At 50.4% G+C, this 19,816-nt stretch overlaps 1 protein-coding gene across 3 annotated transcripts in view; it reads left to right on the top strand.

Moving 5' to 3' along the window:
- The first annotated feature begins 2,173 nt into the window (after window positions 1-2,173).
- Window positions 2,174-19,816, top strand: part of Pdpk1 (3-phosphoinositide dependent protein kinase 1) — a 52,794-nt gene continuing 35,151 nt past the window's right edge. The window contains exon 1 of one of the 3 annotated variants that reach the window (XM_090324812.1): window positions 2,174-2,257. Coding sequence is in view for 1 of the 3 variants with exons in the window: in XM_090324811.1 (XP_090180937.1) it covers window positions 4,159-4,182 (24 nt within the window). In the remaining 2 variants the exon portion in view is untranslated. Of the gene's footprint in view, window positions 2,258-4,081; window positions 4,183-19,816 lie in introns of those variants that run through there. The other 2 variants (XM_090324813.1, XM_090324811.1) reach the window with 2 other exon arrangements.

Raw genomic sequence — 19,816 nt, 5'->3', positions numbered from 1 at the left:
CAGTGGGTTCGTGTCCCTGAGCCAAGGCGGCAGTCGCATCCTTTTTCCAAGCCCGTGGCTCCCAAGAGCTGTGGTGCCGTGACTTGGTTGCCTCCAGGTTGGAGGCCCCGGGCTAGAAGTAGAGTGGGGAATGCGGGCCACCACGCTGGGAGCCCCGGGCCCTCCTTGGCGGAGGGGCGGGCAGAGCGGGCACTGTGCTTGGTGTTGTCACCAAGGCATCCTTCACAAGGACACAGCCCTTGCCCAGGAGCACGATCTGCACCCGGCTGCACCCCTGGCTGGGTGGGCCTGGCACACAGACATCAATAAACGCTTTGGGGTCTCTGGCTGGGCAGAGGCACCGTCAGGCGCCATCTTGCCCAGCGCACCTTGCATGGCTGAAACACGCTGCTCCCCCCCATGACATCAGGCCACCCGGAAACGCTGGCTAGCCTCCGGGTCTTTGTACATGGCCCAGGCTGGCCTTGAACTTCAGATCCTCCTGCTTCAGCCTCCCAAGTGTGGACGCTGCAGAGCCCTACCACCACAACCAATCTCTCTGGGTGTAGAGGAAGCCACAGTGCAGTCTGCCCTCAGGTGGGTTTGGAAGAACAGTTATTCTGCCTCACACAAATGTTTCATGATTTCCTGTGGAAGATCCACACCAGTGCCCCCCTCTGTGGTAAGGGGTGGGGGTCCTTGCTCTCTCCTGGTTATTGGCACCACAAAGGAGAGACCACTCAGCCTTGAGGTAGGTGCCCATCTCCCAATACCTTGACTCAAAAGAGCCAACCCATTTTGTACCTAGAGAAATTAACGTTTGCCTAAGATCTCCAGCAGAGTATTTACCAGTTCAGTTTCTTTCTCACTTAGTGTGGTCCAAGGGGCAGCTGTGGGTTCACCCAGGTGACTTAGCAGCTGTGGATCACAGTGTCACCTTTAATTCTTGAGTCCAGCTGTGGCCCTCAACACAGGCCCCATGCTCTGGGAGCTCCACCATGCTGGCCAGGGAACAGGGCCAGAGGCTGTGGTTATTTCCGAGCTCCTATCCACTCACCTGGATCCAGCCCAGCGGCTCACCCCTCTGCTCCCCCACGACCCTTCTGCAGACCTCCCCTGTGGCTGCAGGGAGAGTCACGAGTCTGAACCACATGGCTGCTCTTAACCCCGTCCTGTCTCCTAGTTCCACAGGTTGTGAGTCTTCCCCTCTGACCTGGTTCCTCCCTAGCTCTGCCTAAATGCCAGCAGGTAGGGAAATCAGTCCTGTGCCCCGGAGGTGTGTGCCTGTCCTCTGTGGATGTGGCCAGCGGGTGCTCTGTCATCCCTGAGGGGCCTCAGGACCTCAAGTGTCCAGCTTGAGTGTGACTTCTCCAGAGAGAGCCCGTGGCTGAGGTGCGGAGACAGATGGCTCTGTGGTGTGGCTAATGTGGAGGGAACCCAGGCCTCTTGCTCACCACCACTATACCGGCCCTCGCCACCCCCAACACACACACATCTGAGATGTTTCAGGCCGGGCTGCCTTTTATCTGATTTTTGTAGTAGTAGGCCTTGAGCTCCTACTTCCAAAGACTTACAAGGCAGACTCTCTACTACCAAGCCACACCTTAAGTCCCAGCTGCTTTTGAGTCCAGCTTGCCTAGAAAACCAGAGGCAGTGCCTCCTGCCAGGCGGCTCCAGGGCTTTGGACTCCAGGCACGATGGGACATTATATGCTTGTTGCTTTGGGGCCGGTGTGTCATACAGCAGTCCCTGTCAAATCTAGCTGTGACACTCCGTGTGAACTCAGGTTTCCCTCTGGAGGTGATAGACGTGAGCAATGCATGGAACCCTGTGCGGTACTCTGTGAATGCCAAGTTGCCTCCGCTCTCCTGCCCTGGATGGTTCCTTTGCCTCCTCTTGCCCCCCTATGATCTGTCACTCTGTTATGGGCCTTGAACTCTGAGCTCTTTTGCTTAAGGCTACTGGCTCTCTACCACTTTGAGCCACCTCCACTTCCAGTTTTCTGGTGGATAATTGTAGATAAGTCTCACAGACTTTACTGCCCAGGGTGGCTTTGAACCCCAATCCTCACATCTCAGCTTCCTGTGTAGCCAGGGTTATATGGGCGTGAGCACTGGTGCCTGGCCCCTCTGTGATCTCACAATATCAGGTCAAGGCACTCCATCTTTGGCTGAAGGTGATCCTTCAGCCATAACAGAGATTGTGGGCAGAGAAAGGACAGAGAAGGAAATCCATCTTCTTCCTTTAGCCAGGATGCTCATGACCTGTGCTAGGCCAGGTGAGACCATCTTCTCCAGCAGGCTTCATTCTGGGACCAACCCACACAAGAACCCTGCCTCCAGACCTAAGAGGAGCTAGCTGGAGGAGTCTGGGCTGGGCCTTACCTGCTGGCTGCCCTTAAGGCCCCAGGAGGACAGAGCTGTCCTCCCTCAGCCTGCCCCTCCCCTGCCCACACTGCTGTCGCCTCCTCCAAGGCAGTGGCTCCTCCCTCTGCTCCAGTGGGCTCTCCTGATCCACTCACACCGCCCAAGCCCCTTTTTCTATTTCTCTGTGATTACTCAAGAACCATGTGACGGTGTTGCTGCAATGGGCCGCAAAAGAGCAGAAGAGCCCACATCATTCTCTGGTAGAGAAGCCTGCTGTGCTTGCCTGGGTTTTGCTCTTGTTCATTGGCACTTGTTTTGCATGCCAGGCCCTAGGTTCTATCCTCAGCAAGTTGTACACATGCTTGTGTTTCTAGGAGGAAAATAGGAATTGGATATTACTTTTCTTGGTATCGGTGGGATTGAGGTCTCTGTAGCCCAGGCTGGCCTGGAATTGGTGGCTGTCAGCATTAACCCTTGGAGTGCTGGGATTATAGGTAGGTATCACCATGGTTGGTTCTCATTGTGTGCATATACATTTGTAAATATATATTTACTGTATACACTGTGTATGTGTATAAACAACTGGGAATTTTTATTTATTTATATATTTGTCCATCATGGGGCTTGAACTCTGGGCCTGGGTGCTGGCCTTGAGTTCTTCAGCCCAAGGCTAGTGCCCTACCCCTTATGCCACAGCACTACTTCCGGTTTTCTAGTGGTTAATTGGCGATGGTCTTCCGGACTGGGGCGCCTGGGCTGGCTTTGAACCACACTCCTCAGATCTCAGCTTCCTGATTACAGGCGTGGGCCAGCGCTCCCGGCTGGGAATTATTGTTGACCTACAGAAGTCCATAAACGGGATTTATCCCATGGGTAAATGGGATTCCTTCAGTGAGGAGTCCTTCAACGAAGCCTTCTGCAGCACAGCTGAGGGAGATGCAACCAAATGTCAGGAGAGCCAGGCGCTGGAAGCTCATGTCCAGGGTGCTGGCCACCGGGGAGGCTGAGGTCCTCAGAGAGAGGTTCCGAGGCAGCCTGGCCAGGCACGTCCAAGAGACGCTCCAGTAATCAGCAGAAAGCCCCACTGGAGGCACAATCAAGGGGCATGGGTGAGCCGGAGTGGGGGTCCGCGAACCGAGTGACGCGGGCAGCGGGGGCCTTCTGCGGGCCAAGGGCGTGGGTGCCCTCGGTCCGGAAGAGCGGACCGAGCCCCGCGGCCCCGGGGTCCAGGGGACCGCACAGCCGCGCCAGGGGCGCCCTCGGAGGTCAGGAGCAGCGATGACCACCACGGGGGAGGGAGGTGAGGACGCGGGCGGGCTGAGGACGGGGGCTCGGCCGCCCTCCGCCGACCACCCTGAGTTGCGGCCGGGTTCCAGCGCAGCCCCTACCCGTAGCGGGCGTGACCTTGGCGGGCGGGCGCGCGCGCGGAGCCTCCGTTTCCAGGACTGGGAGCCGGGATGACAGCTCGGCGCGGCCCCGCCCCGAATCTCCGGATTGGTTGTCTCCGGATTCCCCCCTCTCTAGGCGGGCCGGGCCCCAACCCGGAAATGCAGCTCCGAGGCCAGGGCGGGGCCTGCAGGCACCGTGGCGAGCGACGGTAGGCCTGACCAATGGGCGTGCGTCGTGGCAGCGCTCGTGCGGAAGTCCCGCCTTGCGTCGCGCGGGGGCGGGGCGGCGCCGGGGGCGGCGGGCGGCGGGGCGGGCGCAGGATGAGGGCGGCCATTGCTGGGGCTCCGCCGCGGGGAGGAGGACGCTGAGGAGGCGCCGAGCCGCGCAGCGCTGCGGGGGAGGCGCCCGCGCGAAAGCAAGGCCCATGGCCAGGACCACCAGCCAGCTGGTGAGCGCGCGGCGGCGGCGGCGGCGGGGCTGGCCGGCCCGTTACCTGAGCGCCAGGCGGCCGTCGGGGTCCGGCCCGGCTGGCCGGCCCGGTGCCGCGGGGCCGGGCGGCGCCTCACCTGTGGCGGGGCGGATGGCGGGCGCCGGCCCCGGGGCGCCGCCGGGTCGCGGCGGGGAGCGCGGGCCGGGCCGCGGCGGGCGCCGGGCGGCCGGGGGCGCTGACAGGCGCGGAGGGCGGGGGAGGCCGGGAGGTGTCACCCGGCCGGGCGGGGTGGAAGTGCCTGGAAAGTTTGTTTTCGGCCCCGCGCAGCCTGGAGCCCAGCCTCGGGGCGCACCTTGCGGTCCCGCCCGCCCGCCGGCCGGAGAGCGGGCCCCGGGGCTGCGCCGAGGAAGCCCGCGGCCAGGCGCCCCGCCCCGCCGTCCGCCGCACCGCCGGGTTCCCGGGCGGGATTCGGGTGGTCGGGGGGCGCCGTCCTCCCGCCCGCCCGCGGCCGAGCTCGGGGGGGGGGGGCCCTGCCGAAGGGACTGAGAGTTTGACAGGGAGGAGGGGTTTAGGGGAGAAAAACAAAACCAGCCACTTGCTGGGTGAGATGTTTCCCTGTGTGCTCCGCGCCGCTGAAAGTGCCCCGAGCTGCTCCTGTCAAGCCCTGGAGTCTCAGGAGGATGGGTTCAGTGGATGGATGACCGAGTACGTGAGACACCTAGCAAAACTGGGCTCCGAAGATCTGGGCGTGACTGATGTTGAGCGGTGGAGTGTTTGTCCCCGGCGCCTGGACGGGGCTGGGCTGGGCTGGGCTGGGCTGGGCTGGGCGGGCTCGGAGGCCCCAGGAGCTCACAAGCCTTGTTGAGAATCAAAAGGGGCGTGGGGGGTTTGGGGAGAAGTCTGCAGTTACAATGGGTTTTCGAAAGTGTGTGTATGTGTGCCATGTGTGCTGGCCCTGGGGCTTGAACGCGGGGTGTGGGTGATGTTTACCCTTCTCACTCCAGGATGGCACTCTACTTGAGTCACAAGTCCCTGTCTAGCTTTTCGGTAGTTAATTGGAGATAAGTCTCCTGACTTCCCCGGCTCCAGGCTACCGGTTACACTCCAGGACCCAGCCAGTATACAGCTGCACTGAGTTTTCTTATTACTTCAAGAGGCTCTTGAGCCATATGCAGTTCTGTCAGTGGACTTCAGGTTACAACCCTGTATTGTAGAGGTGTGTGATCATTAATCCAGAATCTTAATGGAGGTCCTGTCCAGTTGAAAAAAAATATGGTGAAAGGCAAAGGAGAGGTCTGTTTTGATGATTGGAACCTGCAATGGGTGTGTGTGTGTGTGTGTGTGTGTGTGTGTGTGTGTGTGTGTGTGTGTGTGTCTGGCTGAGTCCCTGGCATACCTGGGTTAGCCCAGAGGAGCTGCTGGCTAACCTTGGTGGAGGCTGGGGGGAATGCATATAAAGTGAACTTTCACACGGTGATGCTGTTGCAATGCAGGGTGTGTATTTGATGGGGTCCATGGAAAAAGTAGAAAAGAGCACACTTTTTTTTTTTTTTTTTTGGCCAGTTCTGGGGCTTGAAGTCAAGGCCTGAGCAACGTCCTTGGGCTTTTCTCAAGACTGCCACTTGAGCCACAGCACTACTTCTGGCTTTTTTTTTTTTTTTAATGTGGAACCGAGGAATTGAGTCCGGGTCTTTGTGCATGCTAGGCAAGCACTCTACCACTACGTCAAACTTCTGGCCCAAGAGCACACTTTTTTAGGGCCTTGGGCACTTAAATATTATGACATTAGCCATATGCAGTATGCTTGTTATTAGACAGTTTTTTTGGATAAAAACACAACTCCAGTGGGTATAAGAAAGAGGATAGGGGCCGGGAGTTTGGCCTAGCGGTTAAAGTGCTTGCCTAGCATGCATGAAGACCCGGGTTCGATTCCTCGGTACCACATACATAGAAAAAAGCCGGAAGTGGTGCTGAGGCTCAAGTGGTAGAGCTCTAGCCTTGAGAAAGTCCAAGGACAGTGCTCAGGCCCTGAGCTCAAGCCCAGGACTGGCAAAAAAAAAAAAAAGAAAGAGGATAGAGGATGGATTAGCAGTAAGGGAGTTCGAGGAATGTTGTCACCAGCACACATGTGAGGACACGCCATATTTCCTGTCAGACATGGGCCCCAGTTCGATTCTCACCTGAGGGATACACAGTTTTAGTGGACTTTACTCTGGAATGTTGCCACTGTATAATCCCCCATTCCAGTGAACTTTGCCATGAGTCTTATACAACCACAGAGTGGGCAGTATGAGGTGGGAAGGTAAAAATGGCCTGGCTTGATATGTCCCAAGAGTTGGAGGGAGGTTGTAATTCCTATTTATTGAGCCCTTCATTTAAGTCAGATACTTTGCTGTGTAATTCATTCATACCATATTGTGAGGGAAGCCCATTTTGCAGATGGGGCACCTGAAGGGAGAGGTTAAGTACCTATTTTTGTAATAGCAGAGGGTGATTTGCCAGCGACTTCAATGTCACCTTGCCTCTTAATGAGAAACTCTTCTCAAGGGAAGGTCTCAGCAGGCAGTTCAGCCCAGCACTGGGCATAAAGATAGCCCCGTTGTCACTGCTGGGGGCAGAGGGGAATGCCTTCTTTGGAGTTGAGCTTGAGTGTCTTCACTGTGCTGGGACAGGAGGCACATCTTCACATTTCTTTGGGCAGATGGTTGCATTCTTTGACCCCTGGAGCCTGTTTCGGCTCTGTGCTGTCAGAGAACAGCTGTTTGGAAAGAAACTGTGGTTTGTCTTCATTGCAGGCTGATTGGTTTGTAGCCCTCTTTTTGGAAAAAGGAGACATGCATCAGTTTTGTCAGAAGAAAAAATGAGCAACTCCCTGTACCCCTAGGGCACTTTATCGTTTTCAAGGTTGCTGCATCTGTCAGGAAAGGCAGCCGGGAGAGCAGAAAGCTTGGGAGCAGTAACTCGTGATTACTTCTTGACTAGCTTTTCCGATGGCTGGCCTGGCATAGAGCATGACACATTTCTGTCCCCAGTGACACCCACCCCAGTAGTAGTTACTAAGCCAGCAAGACAAGGGTCTCATAAGAAGTGAAAGTGAGGGCTTGCTTTGCACTTCTTTGTTTCACCAGAAGAATCAAAACAGAAGCCTGCATAAATGTGGGTCTGAAAGACACCTTGTGTCAAGGTAGTTCTTGTCCTTTAAGCTGCCTTTAGCACAATTTTGTGGAGGAGGAACAGGTGGTTCCTGGACACATATCTCCCCCCTCACTTTGTGTGTGTGTGTGTGTGTATGTGCATGTATGCATGTGTGCACATGCGTGTGTGTGTGCAGGTCCTGGGGTTTGAACTCAGGTCTGTGTTCTATCCCTGAGCTTTTTTTTTTTTCATCTTGAAGGCTAGCATCCTATCTCTTGTCCGTAGCTCCACTTCTGGCCCTTGAACTCTGGGCCTGGGTGCTGTCCCTGAGCTCTTTAGCTCAAGGCTACCACCCCACTCCTTGAGCCACAGCTCCACTTCTGGTTTTCTAGTGGTTAATTGGAGATGAGTCTCTCGGACTTTCATGCTCAGGCTAGCTTTGAACAGCGACCCTCAGATTTCAGCCTCCTGAGTAGCTAGGATTACAGATATGAGCCACTGGGATCAGGCTGTGTGTCCCTCTTTCAGTTCTTCCTTTCTTTCTTTTGCCAGTCCTGGGGCTTGAACTCGGGGCCTGAGCACTGTCCCTTAGTTCAAAGCCCTAGGTCTAGCTGAAACAACAACAAAAATGGAAGGTGGGTTGGGAAGGCAGTGTGGGCCTGGTAAGCGCGGTGAGGGGTCAGTCTCACGGGGGGCTTGTGTGTTGGGTGGACGAAGTGCCCTCAGCACGGAGTGCCTTCTGTGGAGGGCTTTGGACAGAACTGCCTGTGTTTTCAGCTCTCTGAGGTCAAGCTGGTGTGGGGAGACACCGAGTGCTGGCCTGCCTCTGTGGCAGGTGTGAGGCCCGAGCCCTGGGGTGTGCTCAGGCCTCCTCCCGGATGACAGGTGGTGCTGGGGTGCACAGTGCAGTTGTTTTGAAGCCAGGTTCAAAGGGCAGTGCAGTGGGTGGGGGGAGTGTGGCATGGAAACTCTTAAGTTTTTGGACATATATTGCTCAGGTCTTAGCCGTGCATTCTTCTGTGACTGGATCACATTCTTCATTTTTTTGGTGTGATGCCAGGACTTTAAAAAACAAAAGCTCTTTGGATGTTGTGAACAGGTTGTATGTTTAGTCTCCAGTTGCTAGATTGTAGGCAAAGTGCATTTTCTCAGAGTCATGGGAGAAGGTGGTCTCTGGGAGGAGAAAGGCCAGTTTGGTTGCATGAGTGCTGTTAGGGTCTGCTTCTGTACCTGACTTTGATTGTATTTATTACTTGTAGAAAATCTGTTTCCATTGTGTTGGTCCAGAAAGTTTTTTAATGTTTGAATTTATTTTCAAATTGGTCGTGGTGAGTGAACTCAGGGCCTGGGCACTGTCCCGAAGTTCTTTTCTCAAGGCTAGCGCTCTACCACCTAAGCCACAGCTTCACTCCGTTTCCTAGTGGTTAATTGGAGGTAAGCGTCTTAAGATTTTTCTGCCCGGGCTTGCTTCAAACTGCAATGCTCAGATCTCAGCTTCCTGAGTAGCTGGGATTACAGGCTTGAGCCACCGATGTCTGGCTCTTTTAACTTGTTTTTGTAAAGGTGATATACAGAGAGGTTATAGTTACATGTCAAGTAATGAGAACATTTCTTTTTTCTTTCTTTTTTCTTGTCAGTCCTGGGGCTGAAGCTCTGGGGCCTGGGCACTGTCTCTGAGCTCTTCAGCTCAAGGCTACCATCCTACCCCTTGAGCTACAGGGCCACTTGCCGGTTTTCTACTAGTAAATTGGAGATAAGAGTCTCACAGCTTTTAGAGCTCTTTAGTGCCCAGGATTCCTTGATCTCTGATCTCAGCCTCCTGAGTAGCTAGGATTACAGGAGTGAGCCACCACCAGGCATGAGAGTATTCTTTTTTTTTTACACTGTCACCCTTCCCTTGCTCTCTCTGCTCCAAGTTTCCCCTCCTGTCCACACACACACACACACACACACACACACTTTGTATAGTCATTTTCAACTTAGTGTCTAGTGAGTACCCCTGCTGCATTTGTAGCTTTCCAGCTTTGCTCAGAGCCTGAGATGTTCCTGGTCACCCTCTTGCTGGACTTGGGGTTCTGTTCAGGGAAGTTGCCTGTGGCTTTCTCTTTTCACTAGACTATGGCCATTGCCCTCCTACCTTCTTCCCCTTTTCTGGTAAGAGAGCACCTGGTTCGATGGGTTGCTCCTACCTGTCCCTGAGCCTCTCTCTGCTCAGTGCTACAGCTCTACCACTTGAGCCATGGCACCACTTCTAGCTTTTTCTGTGTGTATGGTACTGAGGAATGGAACCCAGGGCTTCATGCATGCCAGGCGAGCACTCTACCACCAGGCCACATTCCTGGTCTGACTCTGAATGTTTCTGCTTGAGCTGGCTTCAAACTGAACTCTTCTGGATCTTAGCCTCCTATGTATGAAGTTGGGATAGCAGGCTTGAGCCACCAGCATCCAGCTTTCCTCAGGGGTTCCTGGCTTCTCCAGGTTCTTCCTCTGCCTGGAGAAACTCCCCTCTGGAAACCCATGGCCGTACAGCCTTGTCTGACCATCTGCTTAGTGGTGGCTGCCCCTTTCCCAGGCCTTGGGGCTTTACCAGGTTCTGTTCTGTGATTCAGGTTTGCTTTGCACTTATTGGCTCTCACAGGCTGTAGTGGTTCCTCTTGTTTTCTCATTGTTCTCATACCTGTGCACCAGTGTTGTATTGGCTGCAGGTCTACTGTATTGTTATTATTATTATTATTATTATTAATTTTTATTTTATTTTTTTGGTGGGTCATGAGGCTTGAACTCTGGGCCTGGGCACTGTCTCTGAGCTCTTCAGCTTAAAGCCACTGCAATACCATTGGGCCTGGGTGCCGTCCCTGAGCTTTTCAGCTCAAGGCTTATCCCTAGAGCCACAGCTTCACTTCCCCTTTTCTAGTGATTAATTGGAGTCTCAGGGTCTTTAGTGCTCTGGCTGGCTTTGAACTGAGATCCTCAGATCTCAGGTTCCTGAGATGCTAGGATTATAGATGTGAACCACTGGTGCCCAGCCCTACTGTATTGTTTTTGTTTTATATTAACAAAAACATGTCTAAATCCTGCTGGTGGGTTTTGACTTTTCCTGGATCCAGATGTCTGAATGTATGAGAGGTAGCGAGTATCACCAAGTGTTGTCTGTTGATGCCCCATAAGAAAACTGACCTGGTGCTTGCGGTGTGGCCAAGTGAGAGAGGGCTTACCTAGAACCAAAAAATAAAGAGAAAAAAGGCAGGCTCAAGGTGTGTGTGTGTGTGTGTGTGTGTGTGTGTGTGTGTGTGTGTTGATTGTGGGGGTTGAACTTGGGTGTTGTACGTGAGCTTTTGTGCTTACCTGTGTGTGTGGTGGGGGGGTTGATTGTGGTGGTTGAACTTTGGGCTTGGGCACTGTACCTGAGCTTTTGTGCTCAGGGTGAGTGTTCTACCACTTTGAGTTGCAGCTCCACTTCTGGTTTTCTGGTGGTTAATTGGAGATTCTTATCTCAATGGATTTTCCTGCCTGGGCTGGCTTTGATCTGTGATCCTCAGATATCAGCCTCCTAAGTAGTTAGGATTACAGGCGGGAGACACTGGCCTCTTTTTTTTTTTTTTTTTTTTTTTGCTATGTATATTAAGTTAAAAGGGTTTGTTATTATTGTTTGTATTTTTGTATCAGTCCTGAATTTTTTTTTCTTTTCTTTTTGCCAATCCTGGGGCTTGAACTCAGGGCCTGGGCACTCTCCTAGGACACTTTTTGCTCAAGGCTAGAGCTCTGCCATTTGAGCCACAGCACCACATTCAGCCTTTTCTGAGTATGTGGTACCGAGGAATCGAACCCAGGGCTTTGTGCATGCTTGGCAAGCACTCTGCCACTAGGCCCCAGTCCTGAGATTTGAACTCAGAGCTTGGGCACTGTCCTTGAGCTTTTTTGCTCAAGGTTAGGGTTTTATCACTTGGCCCAGTTCCACTTCTAGCTTTTTGGTGCTTAATTGGAGCTAAGAGTCTCAAGGACTTCTTGTCAGAGCTGGATTTGAACTATAGTCCTCAGATCTCAGCCTCCTAAGTAGCTAGGTTTACTGGTACCTGGCTAACAAAAAGGTTTTATAAAATAATTTAAAATACTGCCTGGCGCTGTGGCTCACGCCTGTAATCCTAGCTCCTCAGTAGGCTGAGATCTGAGGATGAAGGTTCAGAACCAGCCCGGGTACAAAAGGACCTGAGACTCTTATCTCCAGTTAACCTCTAGAAAATGGGAAGTGGGGTTTGGCTCAAGGGCAGGGTGGTAGCCTTGAGCTGAAGAGCTCAGGGATAGCGCCCAGGCCGAATTCAAGCCTCATGACCCATCTCCCTCCCCCCCCCAAAAAAAATTAAAATACTTTGACGACAAATAACCCCTTTTGTATAATTAGCATGTGTTAGTAAAAACTCTTCATTGTTAGGTTGTGTAGCTGAGTTGCTCAGTGCCATTGAATTGTAATGTATACTTGTAATGGTTACATGGTAAAATACTTCCTCCCCCTCCTCCTCCTCTAGTCTGTGGGGCTTGAACTCAGGGCCTGGGCACACACCCCATGAGCTTCTTTTGCTCAAGACTAATACTACCACTTGAGCCATAGCACCACTTCCAGCTTTTTCTGTTTTATGTGGTTATGAGAAATCGAACCCAGGGCTTCATGCATGCTAGGCAAGCACCACGAAGCCCTACATGGTAAATCTCTGTGCGTGTGTGCGTGTGCGTGTATTTTTTTCGTTTTTGGGGACATCTGTCCTGGGTTTGAACTCTGGGTCTGGGCATTGTCCCTGAGCTCTTCAGCTCAAGGTTACCACTTGAGCCATAGCTCCACTTCCAGTTTTCTGTTGGTTAATTGGAGATAAGAGTCTTATAGTGTCCAGGTGGGCTTTGAGCCTCAATCCTTAGCTCTTAGTCTCCTGAGGAACTAGGATTATAGGCGTGAGCCACTGACGCCTGCCTTGTTGTGTATATTTTATTGCAATTAAGAAAAACTCCAAATTAATATAAATGAAGATGCAATAACTAGTATTGGAGGAATGGGGCTAGGAATATAAAGTCTCAGTTTGTTAAGTTTTGTAATAGCTTAACAGGGGTGGTAAGTCCTCAGTGTGTATTTAAGGAGGTGAATTGTATGATTCAGTTTTGCGAGTGTGTGTGTATGTGTGTATATGTGTATCAGATACTGGGTTTTGAACTCAAGGACTCTCATTCTCAGCTTTTTTCCTTACCACTGACAGTCTACCACTTGAGCCACACCTCCAGTTCAGACTTGTGGTTTGTTAATTAAACATAAGCTTTCTTGGATTTGTCTTCCAAGTTGGCTTTGAACCTTGATCCTCTTATTCAGCCACTGGAATAGCTAGGGTGAGAGTCATGATGCACTGGCACCCAACTAGATTCTGGAAATTTAAAACTAGGGAAGAATTGATGAGTTGTGTGCAGAAATCTGGTTACTTAGCATCTTTATCACAACTTTAAAATGGGAGACTTGGGAATATCCTGAATTCCCTTAGTTGGAGACAGGGTAGAACACTGTGGTGACATAGCCCAAGTCAGTTTTCCTAAGAGTGGTTACAATGTGTTTTAGAAGACCAATTATAGAGCAGAATGCCTAGAAGAACTTTGTTAAAGCCCAGAAAGAAGCTTGGAAGGAAGGCGGGGGAGGCTTTCACATAACTGAGTAGTGATTTGCTCAGCTGGTGGGAGTGGGAACTCTTCAGGTGGTCTTGGACCCTTTTCTCTTGAAGCTTGCCCAGCCCACAGAATCCTTTTCTCCTTTATTTTCTTTTAGAATTTAAAAAAACAAAAAGTTTGGGGCCGGGAGTTTGGCCTAGTGGTTAAAGTGCTTGCCTAGCATGCATGAAGACCTGGGTTCGATTCCTCGGTACCCCACATACATAGCAAAAAGCCAGAAGTGGTGCTGAGGCTTAAGTGGTAGAGCTCTAGCCTTGAGAAAGTCCAAGGACAGTGCTCAGACCCTGAGCTCAAGCCCAGGACTGGCAAAAAAAAAAAAAAAAAAAAAAGTTTTTGAAGACTGATACAACCAATATCTACATTATCTTCAGCTAGATTTTACTAATGATTAGTTTTCCTTATTTGCTTGTAGATGCTCTCAATTTGTATTTTTTTTGCCAGTCCTGGGCTTGAGCTCAGGGTCTGAGCACTGCCCTTGGACTTTCTCAAGGCTAGAGCTCTACCACTTGAGCCTCAGCACCACTTCTGGCTTTTTCTATGTATGTGGTACCAAGGAATCGAACCCGGGTCTTCATGCATGCTAGGCAAGCACTTTAACCGCTAGGACAAACTCCTGGCCCCCTTGCCCTCAATTTGCATTTAAAAAAATTGTGCTGTCCGCAGTGGCTCATGCCCTAGCTACTCAGTCATGCCACGAATCCTAGCTACTCAGGAGGCTGAGATCTGAGGATCACTATTCAGCCCAGTCACTGAAGTCTATGAGACTCTTATCTCCAATTAACCACCAGAAAACCAGAAGTGACACCATGGCTCAAGGGTAGGGTGGTAGCCTTGAGCTGAAGAGCTCAGGGACAGTGCCCAGGCTCAGAGTTCAAGCCCCACAACTTACCAAAAAAAAAATTGTGTGTGTGTGTGTGTGTGTGTGTGAATGTGAATGTGAATATTGAGGCTTTAACAAAGGACCTCTTGAACTCTGTCTTAGCTTTGTATATTTTTTATTTTTTGGCTGGTCCTGGGGCTTGAACTGGGCTTGAACTAAGCCTTGGGCTTAGGCACTGGGCTTAGGCACTGTGCATGAGCATTTGTGCCAAAAGCTAGCGCTCTATCCCTTGAGCCACAGGGCCACTTGCAGCTTTTTCTGGGCTGGTTTCTAACCATGACCCTCAGGTCTTAGCATCTTGACTAGCGAGGGTTACAGACTTGAGTGACCAGTGTCCTGCTTTGCTTGGGGCTAAGAGTTTATTATGTTTGCAGTCTAGCTACCTGGCAGGCTGGGAATAGGAGGACTGCAGTACAAGGCTGGCACGATCTCGTCTCAGTCATCACTTAGTGTAGTAGTGCGTGCCTATGAGCTGAGTGGATGGAGAGCCACAGCAGCGCCCCAGGGCAGTTGTGTGGCTGGTGGTCCTGGGGGAGGTGGGTCCAGCACTAGGATCTGAACAGCACTCCCTGTCTCAGTTTCTTATCCTGTGCCTAGACATGATGACCTGTTAGTGGATGAGAGCCCCATCGTAAGGGGAGAGCAGCCGTGTCAGGGTTCGGAGCCATGTGCCCACATGTAGAGTTGGACCCATCCCCTCTGAGCAGTGACGAAGACAGGTCATCCGTGGAGCGCTGCCTGTGCCTGCTTTGTCTGTGTCCCTTCTGGGATAGACTAGACGGCTTTACAGAGCTCTGGCAGCCAGACGCCGGGGAAGCAGGCCCCAGAGCCGTTCCTCCTGGAATGGCTGCTGTGACCTGACTTCCCTCAAGAGGGGCACTGGGCTCTCCCTCATCTCCTGTCACACTGTGGACCGGGACCCAGGCCACCAGACTCTACTCCATGCACCATCTACAGTATCTACGTCTTGCCTTTCCTAGTGTTGACTTTTTTTTTCTCTTACTATGTTTTGGTATTTCTCTTTCGTGTTTTTTTGCATTGGTCAAAATTATAGTCTTCTAGTGATTGTATGTCATAGCTGGTTATTATCAGATACACAGTTTTAAAAGTGTGCATCTAAATATAGATTTTATTTGTTGAATGCATTTTAGTCTTCTAAAAACAACAAAGGAAAACAAGATGCAGAAAAGAAACAAAATTGATCCAAGTGGATGTGTTTTTGGTTTTAAGGCTTATCAGACTGTTATGCAGATACAGCTGGCACTGGCACTGGCACTCTGTGACTGGGACCAGGGGCAAGGAAGCTGGTGGTTGGTCTAGAAGTAGTTAGAAGCCAGGCGCTGGTGCCTCACACCTGTAATCCTAGCTACTCAGGAAGCTGAGATCCTAGGATCACAGTTCAAAGTCAGCTCAGGCACAAAAGGTGAGACTTTTATCTCCAGTTAACCACCAGAAAACTGGAAGTGGCATTGTGGCTCAATGTAGTAGAGTGGGAGTCTGAGCCGAAGAGCTCAGGGATTGTGCCTGGACCCAGAGTTCCAAGCCCCACAACAAAACAAAAAGAAAAAAAGAAAGAATTGTGAAAGCCAGGTGCCTATGTCTCACGCCTGCAATCCTAGCTACTCAAGAGGCGTGAGATCTGAGGATTGAGGTTTGAAGCCAGTCTGGACAGACAAATATGAGAGATTTTTAGCTCCAATTAAAAAATGAAAAAAAAAAAAAAAGGAAGTGGAGGGGTATTGCTCCCGTGGTAGAATGCCACCTGTGCTTGAAAGAAGCTGAAAGAGCATGCAAGACCCTGAATTCAGACTGGTACTGGCACAAAAAAGAAAAAGTTTTAAACAACCCCAAATAAGCTCCACTTTTTTTTTTCTTTTTGACAGTATAGGGGCTTGAACTCAGAGCCAGGATACTTTTCCTTAGCTGTTTTGCTCAAGATTGGCTGGCATTCTACCAATTGAGTCTAACCTCCAATTCTAGCTTTTGGTGGGTGGTTGGAGATATGAGCCTCACAGACTTTTCTTCCTGGGCTCGCTTTGAACCTCGATCCTCAAATCTCAGCCTGCCAGGTAGCTAGGATTACAAGTATGAATTAATGGTGCCCAGCCAGGCTGAAGAAATTAGTGAGTGAAAAAGATGATGGTTGCTTAGAGGACAGTTTGCACAGCATTTCTGCCCTGTGAGCCCTACCAACCAGAACCCTGCCCCAGGGTGTGAAGGGAAATAGTTAACAGCATGACTGTTTCAGGTGCAGTGATGGTACCTGCCAGGAAGACGGCCAGCCTTTGTGGGGCTGTTCTAGAGGAATGTCTAGGAAGGGCCCATGCTTAGGGTGGACCCATTAGGTGTGAACAGGGACATGGTCAAGAGTAGAGAAAGTTCCTAGTACTAGGTGCTGTTTCCCACAGGCAAGGAGGACTGCATAAGCCCTACTTGTTAGCTACAGCTCATGTTTGCATGAAGAATGGATTTGTTTTCACATGTAGATCTTTGGACTATATAAACCTAAAAGTTTGTGATACCAAGGAGTTCACGCCTGCAATCTCAGCACTTTTAGATGCTGAGGCAAGAGATCATAAGTTGGAGGATAGCAAAACCTGTCTCAAAACAAGAACAAAAACCCACAAAACACCAGTGGCTTGTCATTCTGGCTGCTTAGGGGGCTGGGATCTGAGGATCCTGATTTGAAACCAGTCTGCGCAGGCCAGTCCATGGGAGTCTTATCTCCTACTAAACTACCAAAAAGCTGGAAGTAGAGCTGTTGCTAAAGTGGTAGAGTGTTAACCTTGAATAAAACTCAAGAACGGCACCCAGGCCCTGGGTTCAATCCCCTCTCCCCCATAGAAAAGAAAAAAGAAAAAGCCTTTCTATCGTGGAGTTTCTCCAGTAGTCCTACATTCTTCAAGTTAGTGTTGATCATTTATACCCAGAGCATGTTCACATCCTTTAAGTTTATGTGAAACTATCAAGATAACTTGTAAACAAAAATAAACTTTATTTTGGGATGCTTTCCCCAGAACATCATCTTCAACCCTACTTGACTTCCTGCCTTTCCCTAATGTTAACAGCTTATAAAGCCAGGCCGTTTACACAGGACCTCACTACAGCTGAAACCACAGACTGGTTTGAAATTTCAGTAGTTCTACTGTGTTCTCTTTGTTCCAGATCCCATCCAGATTACCACATTGCATTTAGTCATCATGTCTCCTCAATCTCCCCTGATCTATGACCTTTATTTTTCATGACCTTGATACTGATACTGGTCAGAAGTTTGTAGAATGCCCCACAGTTTAGGGTTATCTGATGTCTTCTTGTGACTAGACAGATTATGGGTTTAGAAAGAATTAGCTGCCAGAGAGCTAGCTCAAGGGGAGTGCCCCGGCCCAGAATTGAAGCCTCAGGATGGGCCAGGCGCTAGTGACTCACACCTGTAATCCTAACTGCTCAGGAGACTGAGATCTGAGGATTGCAGTTCGAAGCCAGCCTGGCAGAAAAGTCCCTGTGTGACTCTTATCTCTAATTAACCATCCCCAAACAGGAAGTACTGCTGTGGCTTAAAGTGGTCGAGTGCTATCCTTGGGCAAAAGAGCTTAGGGACAGTGCCCAGGCCCTGAGTTCAAGCCCCACAACTGGAGAAAAAAAGGAATTAGGTACCTTGTACATCCTGTACGTGATGTTATCACTGATAGTGTTAAATAAACAACATCAGCCTCTGTCTCTGGTCTACTCTCTGATGCTTGCAGTATGTGTCACCATCGTAGGTGTTTTAATTTTGAAGGAACCCTCCTGCTCACTCAGTCTTATCCTTCTAGTAGAAAGCACTGGGTGCCTGGGCGGCTGAGGGTTAAGATCAGAGCTATGTGAAAGGAAGGCTTCTGATATAGCTTAGGCTAGAGCTGGCCTGGAGTCCAGGTTTTTCATTGATGACCCCTATGCAGGTGTGGTTGCCTCCAGAACACTACAGACAGAAGTGTTCCAACCCTATAGAGTGGAGCTGAGCTCGCAACATCTGGTTTCTGTTTGGGGCCAAGTTGATGTCCTCTGGAGTCCAGCTGGAGGAGGCTGTTGGATCACATGTGTTCTGTTTCTGCTTGCTCAGTCTCTTGCCGTTTTCTTGATGGTGAGGGCTGAGGCTCCATCTTGGGGTTGGCTTTGACACCTTTCCAAGCTTGTTTTTTTTTTCTTCTTCTTCTTCAGGTGAAGCTGCAGGGTATATTGTACAGAGTCCTTTGCCTCCAGTCACAGTTTGAATGGGAAGGCTGCTTCTTGAGGCTTTTAGAATACTTGGATGTTTTGTTTTTTGGAGACCTGGTCGCTGTTACCTAGGCTAGCCTTGAATGTCTTCGCACATGCTAGACAAGCACCCTACCACTAGGCCAAACTCTGGGGCCAGGCAAAATTCCTTACTATTCATTTACAGGAACAAATAAATGAACTTGTAAGTTCAAAAGGCTTATAGTCACCACATGGCATGACCAGTTTGCAGTCAAGACTTAGTTGTGCACCCGAGTGAGTTACTGACTTTCTCCTGCATTTTCTCCCCCTAGAGAACGCACTGGGTGGGAGCTGTTCCTTCTCGCTGTCCCGGGGCCACTCTGTCTTGGCAGCTGTCTAGGTTAATAGTTACAAAGGACTTAGCAGTCTGTCTCTCCTAGCTCAGAGGTCACTGTTAACTCATTGATCCCAAATTGAGATACTCATTGTATGCCAGACATTTTGTCTTTTGCCGTTTTTCCCTTTAATATTTTACACTTTTGTAAGGCTGTCTTGTAACTGCATAACATTCCATCCCATTTTTTTTTCCCCAATCCTGGGCCTTGAACTCAGGGTCTGGGTACTGTCCTTGAGCTTTCTCAAAGCTAGAACTCTTACTACTTGAGCCACAGCACCATTTCTGGCTTTTTTCTATGTATGTGGTACCGAGGAATCAAACCTGGGTCCTCATGCATTCTAGGCAAGCACTCCACCGCTAGGCTAAACTCCCAGCCCCCTTTTGGTTTTTTATTATAATATTGTTGTTGCTGGTTGTGGGGCTTGAACTCTTCAGCTCAAGGATAGCGCTCTACCATGTTGAGCCACAGCGCTACTTCAGGTTTTCTGGTAGTTAATAGGAGATAAGAGTCTCATCGACTTTTGTGCCTGCTCTGGCTTTGAACTGTAATCCTCAGATCTCAGCCTCCTGAGTAGCTAGGATTACAGGTGTGAGCTACTGGTACCCAGCTGCTGCTGCTGCTGCTCCTCCTCCTCTTCTTCCTCCTCCTCCTTCTCCTTTTTTTTTTTTTTTTTTTTTGCCAGTCCTGGGCTTGGGCTCAGGGCCTGAGCACTGTCCTTGGACTTTCTCAAGGCTAGAGCTCTACCAGTTGAGCCTCAACACCACTTCCGGCTTTTTGCTATGTATGTGGTACCGAGGAATCGAACCTGGGTCTTCGTGCATGCTAGGCAAGCACTCTACCACTAAGCCAAACTCCCAGCCCCCTTCTCCTTTTGAAACAATCTTGTTGTATAGCCCAGGCTAGCCTCAAATTCTTAGGCTGAAGCAACTGTCTCCTTGCCTTAACCTCCCCAAGTACCTTGGGCTACATGTATTCACTACTGCAGCAGCAGACTGTATATATATTTTGATAATATAGATCTTCTTTGCTGATGCCTCATGTCTCTGTATCCTCAGGAGAATGAGACCTGGAGGATCATAGTTTGAGGCAAGTATGGGCAGAAAAGTAAGCAGATTCCATTTCCAGCAACTAGCAAAATGCTGTACACACGTGTCTCAAATGGTAGAATGCCAGTAATGAGGAGCAAGAAAGCTGAGAGCATGGGCCCTAAGTTCATTTCCTGCTACAGCACAAACTAAAAAAACAAAAAAAAATTCTCTTTTTCTTTTACTTTTTTTTTTGGGGGGGGGGCTGGGGGCAGTCCTGGGCTTGGGCTCAGGGCCTAAGC

The sequence above is a fragment of the Megascapheus bottae genome, chromosome 36 (assembly GCF_031878675.1).
Source record: "Megascapheus bottae isolate mThoBot1 chromosome 36, mThoBot2.hap1, whole genome shotgun sequence".
Taxonomy (NCBI): Eukaryota; Metazoa; Chordata; class Mammalia; order Rodentia; family Geomyidae; genus Megascapheus; species Megascapheus bottae.
The sequence above is the reverse complement of the archived record's forward strand: the minus strand, read 5'-3'. Positions and strand labels throughout refer to the sequence as shown.